Source organism: Daphnia pulicaria, chromosome 8 (assembly GCF_021234035.1).
Source record: "Daphnia pulicaria isolate SC F1-1A chromosome 8, SC_F0-13Bv2, whole genome shotgun sequence".
NCBI classification, from domain to species: Eukaryota; Metazoa; Arthropoda; class Branchiopoda; order Diplostraca; family Daphniidae; genus Daphnia; species Daphnia pulicaria.
The window spans coordinates 7226714-7243616 of record NC_060920.1 but is presented as its reverse complement, the minus strand read 5'-3'; the positions used below and the strand labels follow the sequence as shown (position 1 = coordinate 7243616).

The 16903-nt window shown below is 39.6% G+C and overlaps 4 protein-coding genes across 6 annotated transcripts; 2 read left to right on the top strand and 2 right to left on the bottom strand.

The window, feature by feature from the left end:
* Positions 1-1813: 1813 nt before the first annotated feature.
* On the bottom strand, positions 1814-6507 carry LOC124312259 (importin-11-like). 2 transcript variants are annotated; one of them, XM_046776714.1, is made up of 21 exons: positions 6478-6494; positions 6008-6165; positions 5846-5946; positions 5671-5784; positions 5367-5598; positions 5120-5291; positions 4800-5063; positions 4579-4734; positions 4474-4514; positions 4200-4409; positions 4016-4144; positions 3772-3948; positions 3541-3705; positions 3276-3468; positions 3121-3200; positions 2899-3056; positions 2742-2838; positions 2518-2675; positions 2350-2442; positions 2145-2289; positions 1814-2070 (listed from the first exon to the last, which is right to left on the bottom strand). In XM_046776714.1, the coding sequence occupies exons 2-21, from the start codon at positions 6161-6163 to the stop codon at positions 1945-1947; spliced, it is 2967 nt and encodes a 988-aa protein (XP_046632670.1). In that variant the 5' UTR covers positions 6164-6165; positions 6478-6494; the 3' UTR covers positions 1814-1944. The 2 variants fall into 2 exon arrangements, with proteins under 2 accessions (XP_046632670.1, XP_046632669.1); XM_046776713.1 differs by having other exon boundaries at positions 6008-6507.
* A 170-nt stretch (positions 6508-6677) lies between these two features.
* Positions 6678-7427, top strand: LOC124312639 (RNA polymerase II transcriptional coactivator-like). The gene is made up of 3 exons (XM_046777126.1): positions 6678-6901; positions 6970-7128; positions 7191-7427. Exons 1-3 carry the CDS (start codon positions 6803-6805, stop codon positions 7329-7331), a joined length of 399 nt encoding a protein of 132 aa, XP_046633082.1. The 5' UTR covers positions 6678-6802; the 3' UTR covers positions 7332-7427.
* On the bottom strand, positions 7344-9910 carry LOC124312638 (islet cell autoantigen 1-like). The gene is made up of 9 exons (XM_046777125.1): positions 9813-9910; positions 9594-9724; positions 9257-9519; positions 9019-9179; positions 8834-8918; positions 8486-8755; positions 8329-8422; positions 7681-8263; positions 7344-7615 (listed from the first exon to the last, which is right to left on the bottom strand). The coding sequence occupies exons 2-9, from the start codon at positions 9602-9604 to the stop codon at positions 7502-7504; spliced, it is 1581 nt and encodes a 526-aa protein (XP_046633081.1). The 5' UTR covers positions 9605-9724; positions 9813-9910; the 3' UTR covers positions 7344-7501.
* Positions 9911-10027: 117 nt separating this feature from the next.
* On the top strand, positions 10028-12661 carry LOC124312637 (protein let-418-like). 2 transcript variants are annotated; one of them, XM_046777124.1, is made up of 7 exons: positions 10028-10140; positions 10221-10663; positions 10754-11075; positions 11178-11451; positions 11525-11637; positions 11749-12159; positions 12263-12661. In XM_046777124.1, exons 2-7 carry the CDS (start codon positions 10263-10265, stop codon positions 12401-12403), a joined length of 1662 nt encoding a protein of 553 aa, XP_046633080.1. In that variant the 5' UTR covers positions 10028-10140; positions 10221-10262; the 3' UTR covers positions 12404-12661. The 2 variants fall into 2 exon arrangements, with proteins under 2 accessions (XP_046633080.1, XP_046633079.1); XM_046777123.1 differs by lacking the exon at positions 10028-10140 and having other exon boundaries at positions 10168-10663.
* The last annotated feature ends 4242 nt before the right edge of the window (positions 12662-16903 follow it).

The window sequence follows — 16903 nt, the reverse complement described above, 5'->3', positions numbered from 1 at the left end:
TGGGCGGTTAAGTATCGCAGAACTCTACAAGCAGTATCCGCCGACCTGGGTTTTAGTAGACGTTTCCGTGTTCTTTTGAGTTGTAAGCGTTTTATAATTATCCTTGACCATGTTTATGCTGTGATGCTTTTAGACATTTGAAACCTGAAAATATTCTGTGTGGAAAATACTTCTTACTGAGCTCTTCCATGAACTAGTTGAATTGCTTTTTCTGGTAAAATGTATTTTTTTTTACAGCTTCTGATTTTTTAAACATTCATTTATGGTGTTAGGATTCATCGGCAGTGGTGGCTATCAACGGTTCGAAGGCGGGCTGTCCGGTGTTTATTTAAAATCAGGTTAGTTCACTTCTGTGTCTACTTAGCACCTTCTGAATTTTAATGTAAGACGTCACCCATTCAAACGCAAATGCGTTTGAATGGCGAAATTTTCTTATGTGCTTATATAATATTTCAGGGGACAGACACTTGGATGGTATGATACTGTCCTGATCGGTTCTTCTTGAACAAAACTGTATGATAATGTTAGCTTTTGCTTCTCCGCTAGGGCATCATTGCGCTTACTGGCAGGAACACAAGGATGAATGCTTCGGAATCCTGGCCATCTGAAGTTGGGGGACTAAGATGTGGAACATACATGATGGTTAGCTGAATTAAAGGCGACATTGGTGTAACACGCGTTTTGGGTATTAGGTATTGCATGTTTCATTTAATTTATGGTATGTTTTGAATGAAAAAAGGATGGTTCGCAAAAAATTGTATGAACAGCTGATTTAAAAACTCCTCGCAGTCTGATGCTTAATGCCGTATATTTATATTTAGTGTTATTATGTAGACATGTAACGACATGTAACTTTTTGAAATTAAATTATACAGGTTTCGGACAGGTTTAACAGGTATTTTGAGCAAACTGGCTGCAGTATTTGTCCCATCTGAAATGGAAAGTTGATGGTTTCCACAGATTAGTTTTGGTGTGCCGGAAAATTTGGAGTAAGAACAGAAACAAGATGGTTGGCAAGATTTTATTTGATTTATTTGATTTCATGTCAAATTGTCTAAAATGTTCAAATTCGAGATTAACTTTAGCGTTTGTTGTACAGGTATTATGATGTAAACCAATACAAATGCTTAAATGTGTACCAGTTAATTTGCTTACCGGATTATTTGTAACTTGTGTTTTTTAAGACGTAAAGGTAGAAAAGAGAAATGTAGTTAAACATAAGGACAAAAACTGCTTTTTTTACGACTGTAAATCAGCCGAGGATTTGGAAAACATTTTCAATCAGTATCTCGGAATTAAATGGCGGAATTTCAACGCAACTTATTCTGACATTCAATTCTCATAGGAACACGTCCGCATCGCTAAATAAATTCCCCGTCTAGGAAATAAAGCTTGTGGAATCCCTGTTCTACCTACTAGTGAAAATTACTTTCGCGAGGCTTTTGTTCCTATTAGCCTTTTTTAAAATTTGGGCAAGCAATGAAAAATAGGACTTTTTTTTAAAGCAGGTAATCAGGTGTAATCATGCAAGATCAAATAATGGATGGTAAGGTTTTCTTCCCTTCTTTTTAAGCTGTTAAACCCTATGAAAATTTGAATGTAAATTTTTTATTTTATTCGTAAAATCGGTGAAATCCTCAATCGCGATATCGATGGACAATCATAACGATCGCAGTTTTCGGTACACCACTCTCGGCCCATTTGCCTCAAGCAGCGGTCTGCAAAATTTCAGCTGTCAGGTTAACCATCGAAATGCCGAAATATTTGCTCAGTCAACCAAAAAAAAGACGTTTCATGCAAACATACTCACTTGTAACAATATGTAACATAGTCTTTTGTATTCATGATGGGTTACTGAAATGCTAATTTAAGAGCTTCAAAAATGGAAGGGAGTAGTTTGCAAGGATATCGATGGTGTAAGAATACATAGACAAGACTGAATTTTCACAATTGGTTGTTGCGAGGATGAGAGCCGAGGAAATTTCGCATCATTTCCAAAGTTTCATTATCGACTGTCTGCGTCATTTCTTGAAAGCGGGATGAACCAACTTGTGCCTCCAACTGCGATATCTAAATTTAACAAGCAGTATTTATTTTGTTGGTAGACAAACCTTTTCCTTCGTGGTTCATTTTAGTTAATTTACCTGACTGCGAAAGTATGTAGGAAGCGGAAGTGTGAAAACTGGATCCAAGGAGCGACGAGTAGAAATGTATCTTTTTAAGTGCTCATTGTCAACTTCCTCTTCTCCTTCATCAGCTTGAACATGTCCAGGGGTGTACACCAATCGACTGAATTGAAAAATTATAAAATAAATTTATGTCACTAAGCAAATAGACGAAGGCACTTACTCGATTTCTTCCCCGGAATCAGTCGGTGGCAATATGTCATTGATCGTTTCACAGATGCGCATAAAAAGTCCACATACTTTGTCCAAAATAATACTACAGATAAATATAGCAAATAGGAGTTATGAGATTCCAAATTTAAAAATACAAGAACAGAACAAAATAATTTACTCTGATTGGCAAGTCAAAAGGGAAGCCAACGCAATAGCCAGGAGTTTCTTCTTTTCTAATGCGAAAACGCTGGACATTTTGTCAATCCATAGAGTCATAAACTTGTCCAGTACAAACTCAGGGGTTTGTTTTTCTCTTCGAGCAACTTCTGCAATTACCTAGGAAACGTAAATAAAGAGAGGATTAAATTCAATATAAAAAGAGATCTAAATGTAGAAATTTACTTGGAAGAAAATATCCTTGGAAGCAAGCACAACCCGAGATATGGCCGAAAAGAAGGAGGTGATAATCAAAGCTGTGCTTGATCCATCCAATAAGCTCCTTAAAAAAAAATTTAATTGGTTCAAGAAGAACAAAACAAAAAGATTAAATTTCACTTACGAAACCACGAATGGTAAAATGGGAGAAACGATTGATGCTGCGGTTTCTGGACGATTAACAAGCATGCTCTCTATCACAGACATAACTCTTATTTCACCTTCGGGACGCATGTCGACAATTTGTTCCATTAGAACATTGACGATGCGAGATCCGTACATCTGTAATACATACCACTGGTTCAACAACTTTAAATTTTATAATTTTTAAAAGTAATAAGTTCACCGCAAAAAATTCATCAGGGCACAAATATATGTATGCCTTAAGAATATCGCAGCATATAATGAGATTTTCAGATCCTAGTTCTAAACAAATAAGGAAAACAATTGAAATTTATCAATTGGAATTTACCAGCTAAAGAGTACAGATGAAAGCAATACCTAGAAGCTGGGGCATATTGTTCAACAGCTGCAGTACTTGAGGATTAGCCTGAGACAATGATTCGATCATGGCCTGCCACAAAGCTAAAGCATCGTCCAGCAAATATACATGGGCAGGTTGCTCAGAGTCAGTACTGTAGGCCACAACTGGTAGCAGACAATGAAGCAGATCTTCAGTATTACTTCCTACTCCCTGGTTGTTTAATAGTAATAAAGTGATTAAACAGGCCAATACATAGTTAAAAAAAAAAAAAAAAAAATTTACCTTAACAACATGAACGAGGGTGCTAATAATAGCGCACCGTAGAAGATTGTGCTCCTCAGAAGCATCCCATAAAGCGGGAAGGAGTTGCAGCAACGTACCGAGAAAAGGCTTCATTTGGTTCCCCAGTAATTCGATGAGAAGCGACATCACATTTAACACATTCATCTAAAAGGCAAAAAGATAACAATGAAAAACAAAAGTATTGATCGAACAAAAATTTATGTAACAAACTTTGGTTTCACATTCTTCAGTCTCTTTCAAAAGAGTGAATAACAATGAGAAAGAGCGTTCTAGAAACGGAAGAAATTGCTCGGCGTTGAACTCAAAGTCATCCAGAGCTGATCGTAATGTCACAGCAGCAGACAGTCGAATGACAAGATCTTCGCTGGGTTCCATTAAACCAAGGACCTTTTTAGTTTAAACACAAAAACGACGTAATCACACAAATATGGGAGAAAGAAGTGACAATTGTTACCGTCTCGTAAATCAAGGGTCGGAGGTCAACCGATAGTTTAACACCAATCCAACGACCCAACAGCCAGACCACCCTTCGTCGTAGAATACGGTAGTTATTCTCTTTAACGCGAAGTTCTTGCAACAAAACCTTTGAATGGAAGGGAATCAGTTACTGTTACGAATAGTTTTCAAATATTACTAACCTGACTAAACCAGCGATCAAAATCCACCTCATCGAATAATTCAAAGGCTGCAAGTCCAATAGCATTGTAAAGAGCATCCTTCTTGATTATACGATTCATATCATCTGGTGGTATCAGTCCCATGCTCTCGTTAAGCATCGAAATCAGTACGGGACTCAAGATCGATTGATATTCGTGGAAGAGACTTAGAAATAAACATCCCGTACAAGGCTAAAAAAACGACAGAATTCATAGTCGCAATACAATATTTATAATTCAGTATTTCCATACACACCCGAAGACTGTATTTCCAAGCTTCCCCACCTTCTTCAGCGGCTATTTAAAAAAAAATACATTTTTTAAATTAAAAATTAAGGAATTACAAAATCAGTTTAATTACCAAATTCTTCCGGATTTGTTTCCCAGACATGTAGATCCTCTTGCGACAGCAGCAAATAATTTTCAATTAATTGACGGCACATCAATGAGAGTGATTCAGGTGTAAAAACTTCCGACTTTATGCGATAGGCCTCAAGAGTGGCAGGCTCTTTGGTATCTGAAATGACAACCAGTTAAAAATTAAGTCATAGTTAAATTTGAGACGGAAAATGTGAAAGATACCTTCGATAACCTTTGCTGGTCTATATTCGGCACAAAGTACAATGCCCTTCACCAGATTTAGGGACTGCACAACAAAGGAATCGAAGAGTAGAACTTGGTTCTCTGGTTGGAACAAATAGTGAAGAACGAACTCTACGGTCATACGGATAAACGGGACAAAGGAAAAAGGATGGAAGTCGAGGAGATCCCGGAGAACCTTGCAATGAACAACCAAATATTTTTCGCACAACGCCAACAATGTGTCATTGGAAAGAACAACTTGACCTGCAAAACAGAAATGATTAGACCGACGGTCAAGTGATTTGGTTTCCTTCACTTACGGTATTGGAGAAGGTTTTTAATTCGCTCGTACAAACTCTGAACGAATTCCATAACAGTATTGGTTTGATGAGGTGTCTTAAAACCATGAACAGTCAATTTACGCATAACGCGCAAACACAGTAATGCTTTCTCCATCGTAGCCCCAACTATTTCAGCATTACCCGCCTCCATCTACATTATAACACACACACAAAAAGAAAAAAGTTCAGATCGGTCTTGCATAAAAATCTGATTGGAAATGGTTACTTGTTGCAGAAGCGTTTGACTCAGGTGACTATAAAGGGCGTAAACATAGCTGTACATTTCGGAACTCAGATCCTGGAACGCGCGTCGATCACCTGCCAGTCTTTTAGAGGCAAGAGATTTTGTCACATGATGCAAGTACAGCAAGGCTCTTTGTTGAACCAAATCATCTTCAGTTCTCACAAGATGCAAGAGGGAAGGCAGCAATTCTGGCCATTCCTTGGGATAGTCATATCTGAAAACAAATCATATTTGATTAACCACATGAAGTGAGAATGAACAATTCATTTATGGAAAAAAATTTTACCTTGCAATTTTAGAAATGATGATGGCTAGTTGTGTAGCAACTTGTAGGACAGGTTCATGTATGTGACCAATCAGTTTCTGCCGTAAAACAGATTTTTCACCTTCAGGAATTGAACTGTTTAAAAATGAAACTGAAATTGTTACTGTTAAAATCATGTTACAGGGAATTGAATTACTTGGATGTATTTTTACGCCAATATCTGTCAATCCCATTTTTGAAGTACACAGAAGCCAGCCAACGCACTTTTACATCAACTGAAGTGTTTGTGATAATTTCCTGAAGAAAAACTCAACCACTTATATGGTTGTATGAATAGAAACTTTTCAATGGAACTTACAATCAATGTTAGGTGGAAAACAGGAGTACTCTCAACAGTTTTCAAATAAATTTCTGCCTCCTTAATCAAGGCTGTATTTTCACTAACACCAGCTTGCAGCGCTTCAAAAATAGCTGCTTTCACTGAGGGGTTGATTGACAGTTGGATATTGGCCATTTCTTTGGAAATATTAAGAATTCAGAAACCCCACATGACACCAACAGTACAGATCACAAAATAACTTATTGACAGCTAACAGCATAAATGTATACTCGGTAACAAAAAATTCGTCTACACTCGAAAGGAACCAAAAGGTACAAACGAAAACAGCTCTTTCGATCCAAACGACTGTTTCACCAACTAATAATGATAAGTGTGAAAAGGCAATGAAAACTAATTGAGATATTTTTCTTAACTCGTAAGTCGTAACCCAGTAAATGCAGTTTAAATTCTACAATAATAATATAATTTTTTCGGAAATCCAATCTCACGTGCGAGAGCCAGTCAGTATCAGTTTTGTGAATTCAGCACAACAATGCCACTGCACATTTGTTAATAAAAAAATACAATATAATTCTCAGTAAATTGACGAAAAATAATTTTTTTATTCTAAAAAAATTACAATCAAAATTAAAGCGTTTTCATACAAAATAAAAATTTAATTTTGACTTTTTTTTAGCGGCAGCGTCTACTTCTCTGATGGCGCCCAAATTTTAGAGTACTGCAACTTCTCGGGTCCTTACTCCTTACATTACATCGCTACATCAACGTTCGTACAATTTAGAATCTCGTGTATTAGTACTGCCCGCAATCAAAATGCCTAGAACCTCTGGTAAAAATAACAAGCGTAAGAAGGTGTCCAGTGCAGAGGAAGAATCTGGAAGTGCCAGCTCTTCTGACAGTGGACCTGAAGATGTAAAATAAATATAATAATCCTTACAAGTTTGCCTAGAATCAAATGTTAATTTTGCTATTGATCACAGAGGAATCCTCCACCCAAAACGGAGGCTGCCAAATCTAAAAAACCTGCAGCAGCAACTGCTTCAGGGGCAGCTAAGAGTGTTCAGCAATCTGAAGACGCTGAGCCATCATGGAATCTGGATAAGCAACGTGTTCTGAAAGTCCGATCTTGGAGAGGAAAAGTACTTACCTAGTTACCTGTAGTTATTTATCAACTATGTTAATTCACAGTTTATTTCCACAGACATTCATTGATATTCGTGAATATTATGAAAAAGATGGAAAGCAGTTGCCAGGGAAAAAGGGGATCAGTTTGAATAGCACTCAATGGAGCAAGTTGAAGTCAATAATTTCAGAAGTTGATGAAGCATTGGAAGCAATTTAAATGGATACAAGATTTCCTAAAGCATTGATTGTATTCTTTGAAAATATCATAATCCAGAAATAAATGTGAAGCAAAGAAATAAAATAAAAACAATGATTGATTGTTGACATTTAGACCAGAAAACAGACTAGAATAATGTAGAGAAGACATGAACGTATGTGTTAAAAAAATTAACAATTACGATCGTCATCTTCCTTTTTGTTGTTGCTCAAAGCATCGGGATTCCCTAGTGGATCGAGATCGGCAAAAAGATTGTACCAGGATGACATGTCTTTGCCCATCGCCTGTATTTGGAAAAATCAAATTCTGGAACAATCGAATTTGTTAACACTTTTTAACAGAAAAATACCTTTTTTGAAGTGTTTTCGCTCAGATTTTTTTTCTCGGTAGAGTCCTTTGGAGCATTCGATTCAGCAGACAGCAACGAAGGCGCAGACGTGTCCGAAAGCAAAAGAGATGACTCGTCACTAACAAAGTTGCTTGTTAGAAAATGGGAAGGTAGAAAAGAATTCCAATCGCCCTCAGTTTCTGGTTTAGTTGACCCGAAAACTTGATCGAAGTTAGCTAGAAACGATTGGTCATTTTGGAATGTCAGATCATCGTTTGTTACGAGGCCTTGTGAGGGCTCATCCATTGTCGAAGGAAGATGTCCAAAATCCAAAGAAGCCAATTCCAGAAGCAAAGCGTCAGAATCATTGCCACTGGTGAGGTCCAATCCTAAAAGATCATCCATCCCGTCGCCTCCTAGAAGATCATCAGAACATTTTCCAAGTAATGGTTTGCTTTCTGACGATTCTTTCTTGTTCGATTTAGACTTGGAACGTCCTTTGTTAGTGGTTGACTTTTCTCTTTGTGCACTCTTGCAATCCTCATTTCGACTTGAAGTATCTGGCTTTTCTTCATCGCGAAATTCGCTTTCAAAAAAGAACTCGCTGCAAAAATTAAGAAATTTATATAAAACCGATATTTGTTACGTTATCGATAGAATAAGCGTTACAATTTTGGCTCAGGAGACGAGGATTTTTCGGCGGCTAGCTTCAGTGAAGGATAGGTCAACCCTTTCACAAAAGTAAACTCATAAGGCTGGTAACCTAAACCATTTAAAATTAAGTGTTAAGAAATCTGAAACAATACGAATTGTAAAATAGAGACACCTTTATAAGCTTCAGAAACAGTAGTCATAGCACTCGAAGTTCTCTTCCAAAATGTGGCCATGTTATCCTGGTACACAATAAGACCATGAGAGAACATATTGCAACGCGCAGCTGCCAGTAAATCAATTTTCTGTAGACAAGCCAGCTTGTGGCGATCAAATTTAGATTTGCTAGCGCGGACGTGACTCTGCACACGACGGAATTTTTCTAATTGCTTGAAAGTGTCTGGGTCCAGTTCCTGAGAGACGTTCTTCATCCAGAGTAACGCACCTTTTGATAAATAGAATTACAATCCATGCACATATTAAATGCATTCGAAAATGTGTAAAAATGAACTGGCAAACATACCCCGATAATCATTGCGACATTTTTCCATTTCATTAACAGTATAAGAGGTATCTTCAACAGCTCTTTGGCAAAACGTTTCCACTTCCTATCAATACAAAAATGGAGTGATTACTTCTAATGCGAAATTTCGATTAGGTGGCTTAACGGCCCTCCGTTAAGCAGGCACTTTTCGAGAAATAACTTACTTGGTACAGGCGGGTCAGCGGAGAGCGCAAACTAACACGCTGCTGAGCTGAATAGATCATTGCCTTTCCAACAGCATTCATCATCTTACCAGCACATGTTTTGTCTAGTTCTCCATTAGTTCGCAGGAAGTGGCCAAAAGTATTTTCCTCTTGGGCAAGAACTATTGATAAATGATAACATTCCATATGCATTACAGGGCCTACTGCAACATTGACAAGTCATTAATGTTTTGTTTACCTTGTAGTCTTTCCTGATATTGCTCTACAACTTTGTACAGTTGGGAACATGTTTCTTGGATGGACAAAAACAGTTCCAGCTTGGCATCCAGTTCAGCATCAGAGGCTACTACACAATCATCTTCTTTTTTGCCAAGCCTTCTCAAGATGGTTTGCTTGGCAACCCAGAACTGGTGCTGCATCTTATTCATTGTGTTGTCACTAGCAGTACCATGAATGGATGACTGCTCAACCCAACGATCAAAGGAGTTTCCACTGTAACCACTGAAGAAGGAAAATTAATCTGTGATCTAAACTAACTCAATTCCCAATAAAGTAGAGCTACGATCAACACTTACTGCGTTGCCATGGTTGATTCTGTTATTTAAATCAGCAAAAATAGTGGTTGAAGATGAGGGTACTGGATCGAAACGGGGAAGTATAGGAACGAAACCTATGAAGTTGTGATCCACAGATGGTGAAGGAATAACTGCATAAAGACAACATGAAGTAATTTTAATCAAAAGAGGCCCAAGTTCACGCAGATAATGATTTCATCTAACTATATACTAGCTTACAAATTGAAGCCAATAAACGGCGAGGAATGTCAAGGGAAGTGGGTGTTTTGACGTTTCCTCTTGTGGAGCTGTTAAAAAAAGACTAGCGGAGTTGACGCAAACTATTATTGTCGATCGGCAGGAGGAGGTGGGGCTAAAAGTGCGGATTTTTCCCAAGAATTTTCCTACTCTAACCTTGAACGCAATAACTTATTTTACACAGTTATTAAAAAATTGAATTGATTTGATTCGAGGAACCTATTAGCAGATCATCTTCAGACCTAGGAGAGAAAAGAATAAATAAATATTCCGGAGTACGTGCTACGTGCTGAGGAGGACACCGGAGAAGGTGAGGTTGCTGTTTAGTCCTTATTTCTTACCCAACCTTGGTATCACCGCAAACGAAATTTTGTTGAATTGTTTTTTTAGTTGTGTAGTTTTCAATCAGGATTAGGACGGTTGATTAGGAAGATGACCACGTTAGAGAAGAAGTACGAATACGTGATACAGGCCATAGAGCATTTAAAGCACAGAAAAGCCAGGCCGGATCTCGAAGGTATCAAGAATTACGCTTTCCGACGCCACGGCATCGATCCCGTAACGTGTTGCGCGGACGTCGATGAGCTCATCGAAAATGAACAAATCATCAAAGTGGAATTCAAGGGCCGCACCAGCTACCGCAATGCAGCCAAATATTTTGGGCCGGACGCTGCGAATACTTCCACCACAGTGGAGAGTTCTCCACAGCAGCAGCCCAGAGATGCTAGTCCTGAACCAGTTACCTACAGCTCTGCTGTCACAGCAGCTATTGCAGCTATTCTTTGCGATCAACCAACTCCTCCAAGTCAAACTGGAGCTGTAAACATACGAAGGTTTGTTGATTGTTGGTGAACAAGCCACCATATGACTTAACACTCAATGTATATATGTGTGCTAACTTTTGTATTTCTCTCTCTTTCCAGCATTGCAAGTTACCTGCAGTCAAGAGATCATGGGAGATATTCAAGAAAGTATATTGACAATCTCATTGACCGGGAGATAACAGCTTGCAACATAGCTTCCATCAGCAAGGAAACCTTTACCTTGCCACCAAGTGTCTTGAAAAATCTTGATCGTAGGTGGAAGCATGAGCACATGAAAAGCAAAAGGAAGTCCACTGGGGCAGCAGAAGACTTGAACAAATCAAAGAATCAATTGAACAAGAGCAAAAATGTTCCTAGCAAAGTGGAAAAGTCGCCACCACCGACGCCACCCCGACCAGAACGTGTCGGCCAACGAATGAAAGTAAGTTTTCTCGTTAGAAATTGACACTCGTCGACTGTTGACGTTGTTTATAATGGCGGACACGTCTATATTTTATTCCATTCGTTTGATTGCGTCGCGCAGAGGGCCAAGAAAGTTTTCGACCCGTCAGACGTCGAGGTGATCCCCAGAAAACGCGGTCGCCCCGTTGGGACGGGCAGAAAAAACCGTGAATTGCGCAATAGCTTTGCCACGACACCGGAGCGATCCAAAAGTCCGTTTCTATTAACCGGATCTTCGCCCCCCAACAACTACTCGCATTCCGAGTTCAAAGCGTGTCTCCTCTGCAAATACTACACCGTCATACTACGAGGAGTCACCTCAAAAATGCTCGTCTGCTCCGAATGCAACCGAAACGGTAAACACACCAGCCCTACTACTATTTGTTTGTTTTTTTGTTTGTTTTTTAATAAAACTTTTTTCGATTGCAGTTCACGCCAAATGCTTGGGATTCGATCAAGACGTCCTGCCCCGTGTCCCGGAGTCGGAATGGAAATGCCCCGATTGCCGTCCCTGCAGCGTCTGCAAACTTGTTCAGGAACAGGTAATTGTGACCGATTTTGACGTCACACATTCTGCCTGTGATTGGCATTCCAATGTCACACCCCTCTATGTATGTGTTTTCATCGTTTCTTTTTTTGTACTTTGACATTAGGACACGGTTCTGTTATGCTGCGAGTGCGACACGACGTTCCACCGCTCGTGCCTGGCTTCACCACCGGCGTCTATGCCCGACGGATGTTACTGGGCTTGCGACGACTGCCGAGCCAACGAGTCGGTGGAGAAGACTCCGGTCAAGGACAGCTCGTCGGAAGAAGGCAAAGTTGAGAACAACAGCAGCAAGATCTCGTCGTCATCGTCGTTTCAGCCCTTGGCGCCCATTAGTCTCGGTCCGTGGGTGTTTGGCACGCGCCAACTGGAACTCAAGGGCCCTCCGTTCGAGTGGAATTGCGTCCCCAATCCCGACCCGAGTATTCCCGACGCTTCGCTCTGGACTTCGGAAGACGTTCAAAGTTACTTCAGCCGGCTGGGATTCGAAGAGCAGGCCGCTCTGTTGCGCCACAATGTAATTGACACGAGAAAACGACAAATGGTTCCCAGCAGCTGTGTGTTTCTTATTTTCTCACCTTTTTGTTTTTCCTTTTTTTTCCTTTTTTTCCAATTGGCAGGAAATCGACGGTCCGTCCCTGTTGCTGATGAAGAGAAACGACGTCGTCGGCAACATGGGATTGAAGCTGGGCCCGGCCGTCAAGATCTACAACCACATTCGCCGTCTGCAGACACGTCGCGACGATCTGATTTACGCTTAAGCCAATTGTAGAAGAAAAACCGTCGCTAAGTTTGCAACATTTCCCTTCCACCTTTCTCCTCTCCTCACCAACATTTTTGAAACTTGGAACAAGAAAGCCGGAAGAAGAAGAAGACAAAAATCCCCCAAAATGCAATGAAATCTCGACGCCGATCAAGTTCAAAACAAGCAGACGTGGAATTGCATAATCATCTTTTCGTTATTCCTTTCTTGTTGTAATAATCGTCACACATTTACAATAAAGGGAAAAACGAAATAAGCTGCCCACAATAGTTCAGTTTCAGTTCGAATTCCAGCGAAGCGGCTACATACACGCATGATGAGAAACACTTACACACAGACATACGCACATCACACTCGCGCGCGCGCGGCAATTGCACACACACACACACACACAAACCAACATTTTCTCGAAAAAATCAGAAATATTCGTCTGCGCCCAAAAGAAAACCAGAAAACCAACGACACGAAAACGCGCAACTCAAAATGAAACGGGGGAGGGAACACGGAAATAATAATGAAACGGTTGGGATGATTGGCCACGACGATGAAGAGAATAATAATACAATCATTACTGAGTGGGGGATCGAACGCACTGACAGTATGAGGCTGAGGGACATGAGCCAACGGAAATCGGTTGTAATCGTACAGAAACACAAATGAAACTCATCGACAGTTTTTTTAAAAAAGAAAACTTAAGTACAAAGTGGAAATCGCCCCGAGGAAGGCCTTTCCGGTTTCCGTGTTTCTGTTTTCTTAAAAAACAAACAATTGTCGCACAAAACAACGAAATAAATAAATTACAAAGTTAAAAAACAAGTTAAAATAAAATAAAATCCCAAAATTACAGCGTGCCATTTTTTTTTTGTTTTAGTTATTTGTCTTCTCGTGACGGGAATGATATGGCAGAATGCAGAATGTTGGTGTGGTGTGAGCTGCCTTCGATAATAACTGACGTGGGGCTCCGTAAAAAAGCGCACAAATTCGGTACGGTATGGTAATAAAAAGCGGAACACTGAAAATAATCGGTATTTGCGGGAATCTTTGTCTTTTTTCCTTTTTTAAAAACAAACAAGAAACAAAAAATCTCGTCTCGTCTCCACACCCGGATCTGTACATTATTGGCGCCATTACACAATTTTAATAATCTTTTCTTGGTTTTTTTTTTGCGTTGCGAGTTGGTTTCTCAATTTCAAACAAGTTTTTTTTTTCTTTCCTTAATTTCAAGTCACCCGCCCCCCCCCCCCAAAAAAAAAAAAAAAAAATTGACGCGCATTTTGACTTTTTGTGCCTTTTGTTTTCGCTTCTTTTTTTCTTTTTTTTTAGTTTTCAGTTTTTAAATTAAAAATTTCGGGCCGCAACTTTTCTTCTTTTTATTTTTTTGTTTTTCTTTTGACTTTCTTTGTGATGGCGACGGATGGAACCACACGGCACACGGTAATGGATTTCAACTAGAACCCAAACATCAGACGCAAAGTGACATAGAAAAAAGGAGGTCGGCTCGGAGGTCGGAGGAGGAATACGAGTGGGGGTAGGAGTAGTGGGGGCATTGCAATTTGTATATTTCTAAAAAAGACTAAAGGAAATTCAAATTTAATCAATTTTTCGCCACGTCAGTGACACAAAGTCACTTGAGTTGATACCATGAAAACAATTGTTTATTCGTGTTTATTATCTATATATTGTTCAGTTACTCCAAAATGGCAAAATGATTATTATTCATCTGGTAAACGTAATTGATTTTCAAATATTTTTCAATAATTTTTAAATTTTTAAATTGATTTCTGAACGTTTTAATGGACATTAAAACGGTTAAACATCTACGCTATAATTTTCCGTTTTAGGGTTTTTTTTCTTCCCCTCGAGTTCATCTTTTAACTCGTTTCGGTGCCTCTATGGCTTTGTCTGAGATGAAATGCGACCCCTTTTCCCCCAGATTGATAGGGAATTTCATATTCATTACGATTAAAGATGAATAAATAATAAGATAGCTATTACACTATTACACTCAAGTTGTGATATTTTTATTCGAAAGTTTATTAAAAATTGTGACGTTTTGAGACCAAATGAATAATTAATATTTAGCAACGGTTTTTCTTCAGCCTTGTCTTGATGTTTGCCGGCCGGGAACTCGGGTTTTTAACGGGACTCTCTTCATCCTTACGAGGTTTATAAAATATTTTGGTTGTAAAGTAGAACGCCGAATTCCTTGTCCTGGGATTGGAATTGGAAGGTCAATCTCCGTTTTTAGTTTCATATGATACTCATGAATGGCTTTGGCTGTTTCAACGTTAGAAATTAGTGTGGCTACCTGTTGCCAGGAAAGAAGAACCCCCTCCCAATCAGTCAAAAGGAGCGGCAAGTTCGAATGGCAGATCATATTTCTTCCTTCTTTAGCTGTTTCGAGTATTTTGACATTTGCTGACGTATCCGGGTCTTGCTGCGGCTTCTGCAACCAAATCTCCAGCAAATCAAATAATAAATTCTGAACGTCCATCTCGGAGTCCGCTCTCGCTTTTCCGGTTCTGATATGATTTTCGTCGCGTAAAGCTGGCCCAAAATTCTTTACCATGCTCCTGTAGAGGGCCATCTGAATCCTAATGGCTTTAATGTACTGTGCTCGAGACAGCTTCGTTTCTTTTTGGAGAGACACTCCTCGGTTCATAAAGTCGGGTCTTGTGAACGAGAATACGACCACGTCGAGAGGTTTCTTGTTGCCAGAGATCAATTCATCGTGAATAGCTTGAACGGAAGCAGCGGCTGTGTGTGCATCTATCATTTTCAGTACCTCGACCCATGATAAGAGGTAGGCGGACCAATTTCAGGAGACCTCGTCAAAATATCCGTGGGCGACAGCCAATCTGCCTTCCTGCGCAGTTTCTAGATTGATCATGTCCGTCGGGCTATTGGTTGTGAAAAGGGACGCATTTGTCCTCCGAAGGTCGATGATAGTCTTCAAGAATTCATATGCGTCAACCGCGATTGGTATTGGGTCGTTCCATATTCGTCTGGTCATGTAATTCCATAGACTCGGGCCCAGATGAAGTGTAAGTACGCAAAAGAGTAGAAAACATAAGTCGATGGCAGCGTCCTCGTCGCTAAGGGACATCGGGTGTAGAGGAGGGTGGGGTTGATGGAAAACCTTCCTTTTTCTGATGTTCTTCAACTTCCATGCTACCCAACCGTTGTTTCTCGATTTTCTATTCTTCCCCTTTTTGTTGGCCATGATGATTGTTCAAGGAAGTTTCATAAGAATAATTTGAGTGAGCCATTCAGAGTCCTTATATAACTTATAAGCAACGAAATGCGCCACGCAAGTTACGCAGCAGCGTCGCTTGCTGCCATTAAAACAATTGTTTATCATCTATATTGTTTAGTTGCTCCAAAATGATTATTATTCCGGTAAATGTAATTAATTTTCGAATATTCTTCAATAATTTTTAACATTTAAAAGGATTATTGAATGTTTAAATCGTCAGTTGGCTTTTCCGACTGACACACAGCACGAAGTAATTGGCTCGCATGCTGCTGATGGAATCGCATAGCACCTTAGTTGACTGCCCTGCAACGGCATAGGGCCTATATCGGTGCGCTCAAAAGGTATTACATTTTAAAAACTTTTGAAACAATGTAGGCCTAAGCGAATGACGTCATCGGTGTTATGTCTTCTGTTAAATTGTATATAAAGGATCTGTAGAAAACTCTTATTGGATGGAGAAATGTCGAGCGAGTCGAGAAGGGTATAGCTCGTCAATGGAATGGATGGTCGTTATAGTTCCTTCGGAAGCGAACGAGGTGCTCTAGTTTGCATGGAACTATTGCATTCGAATCATGGCTGGAGTTATATTATTGTTAGTCAATAATCCCATTGGTGGGCGGCTGACAAGGCGAATCCGGTTTCTTTCAGATTCCCGACGCCACAACGGCTAAACCAGTAGCCTACATAGGCCTAATGGGGGGCTACATGTATGAATATATACTTCCTAATTAAATGAAAAGAAGACGAAGGAGCTGCAAGATTCACGATGATGATTCTCTCTCTCTCCCGTCGGAATATTAGAGACCGTGGGGTTTCTAGTTACGGGCTCGTTATCAAACGGTAGGCTACTCCGACTGCTGTTGGCTGATTCTTTTCTATTCATTTCATTAAAATTCATGAGGTCATCAGTCATATTATTTATTATGACCAAGAGGGACCTTCCGCCACACCGGCACCTCCTCGTTATAGGATTTTCTTTTCTGTTATACTAGAGGAGAGGCTCAAGGCTCATGTGTTCCGCGTTTTCTGCCGATGGATTTTATTTCCCAACAGTTGAGCAAGCAGTTGAGGATCCCACCCAAAATGATAATTGTATAGCCTATGATTCAGAAATGAAAAAGCACAGAAGGAAAATGGAAAAATTAGTCATTTTATCCAAAATAAAGAATTATACACGTGTAGTTTTATTATCGCCATGATTTGCTTTTTACCGAGCTTTTTACACTGCTTTGAGTTTCCCGG

Bases quoted from the DNA above. Each gene is read 5' to 3' on its own strand.
- LOC124312259 (XM_046776713.1), bottom strand. From the start codon at position 6,163: ATGGCCAATATCCAACTGTCAATCAACCCCTCAGTGAAAGCAGCTATT. The intron at 5,785-5,845 runs GTAATTCAATTC...ATTTTTAAACAG, and splicing joins TGGCGTAAAAATACATCCAA to TTCAATTCCTGAAGGTGAAA. The intron at 5,064-5,119 runs GTAAGTGAAGGA...TCTGTTTTGCAG, and splicing joins TAAAAACCTTCTCCAATACC to GTCAAGTTGTTCTTTCCAAT.
- LOC124312639 (XM_046777126.1), top strand. From the start codon at position 6,803: ATGCCTAGAACCTCTGGTAAAAATAACAAGCGTAAGAAGGTGTCCAGT. The intron at 6,902-6,969 runs GTAAAATAAATA...TATTGATCACAG, and splicing joins CTGACAGTGGACCTGAAGAT to AGGAATCCTCCACCCAAAAC. The intron at 7,129-7,190 runs GTACTTACCTAG...TTATTTCCACAG, and splicing joins TCCGATCTTGGAGAGGAAAA to ACATTCATTGATATTCGTGA.
- LOC124312638 (XM_046777125.1), bottom strand. The intron at 8,423-8,485 runs GTGTCTCTATTT...TAAATGGTTTAG, and splicing joins TGTTTCTGAAGCTTATAAAG to GTTACCAGCCTTATGAGTTT. The intron at 8,264-8,328 runs GTAACGCTTATT...TAATTTTTGCAG, and splicing joins TCGTCTCCTGAGCCAAAATT to CGAGTTCTTTTTTGAAAGCG.
- LOC124312637 (XM_046777124.1), top strand. From the start codon at position 10,263: ATGACCACGTTAGAGAAGAAGTACGAATACGTGATACAGGCCATAGAG. The intron at 11,076-11,177 runs GTAAGTTTTCTC...TGCGTCGCGCAG, and splicing joins GTGTCGGCCAACGAATGAAA to AGGGCCAAGAAAGTTTTCGA. The intron at 11,452-11,524 runs GTAAACACACCA...TTTCGATTGCAG, and splicing joins CTCCGAATGCAACCGAAACG to TTCACGCCAAATGCTTGGGA.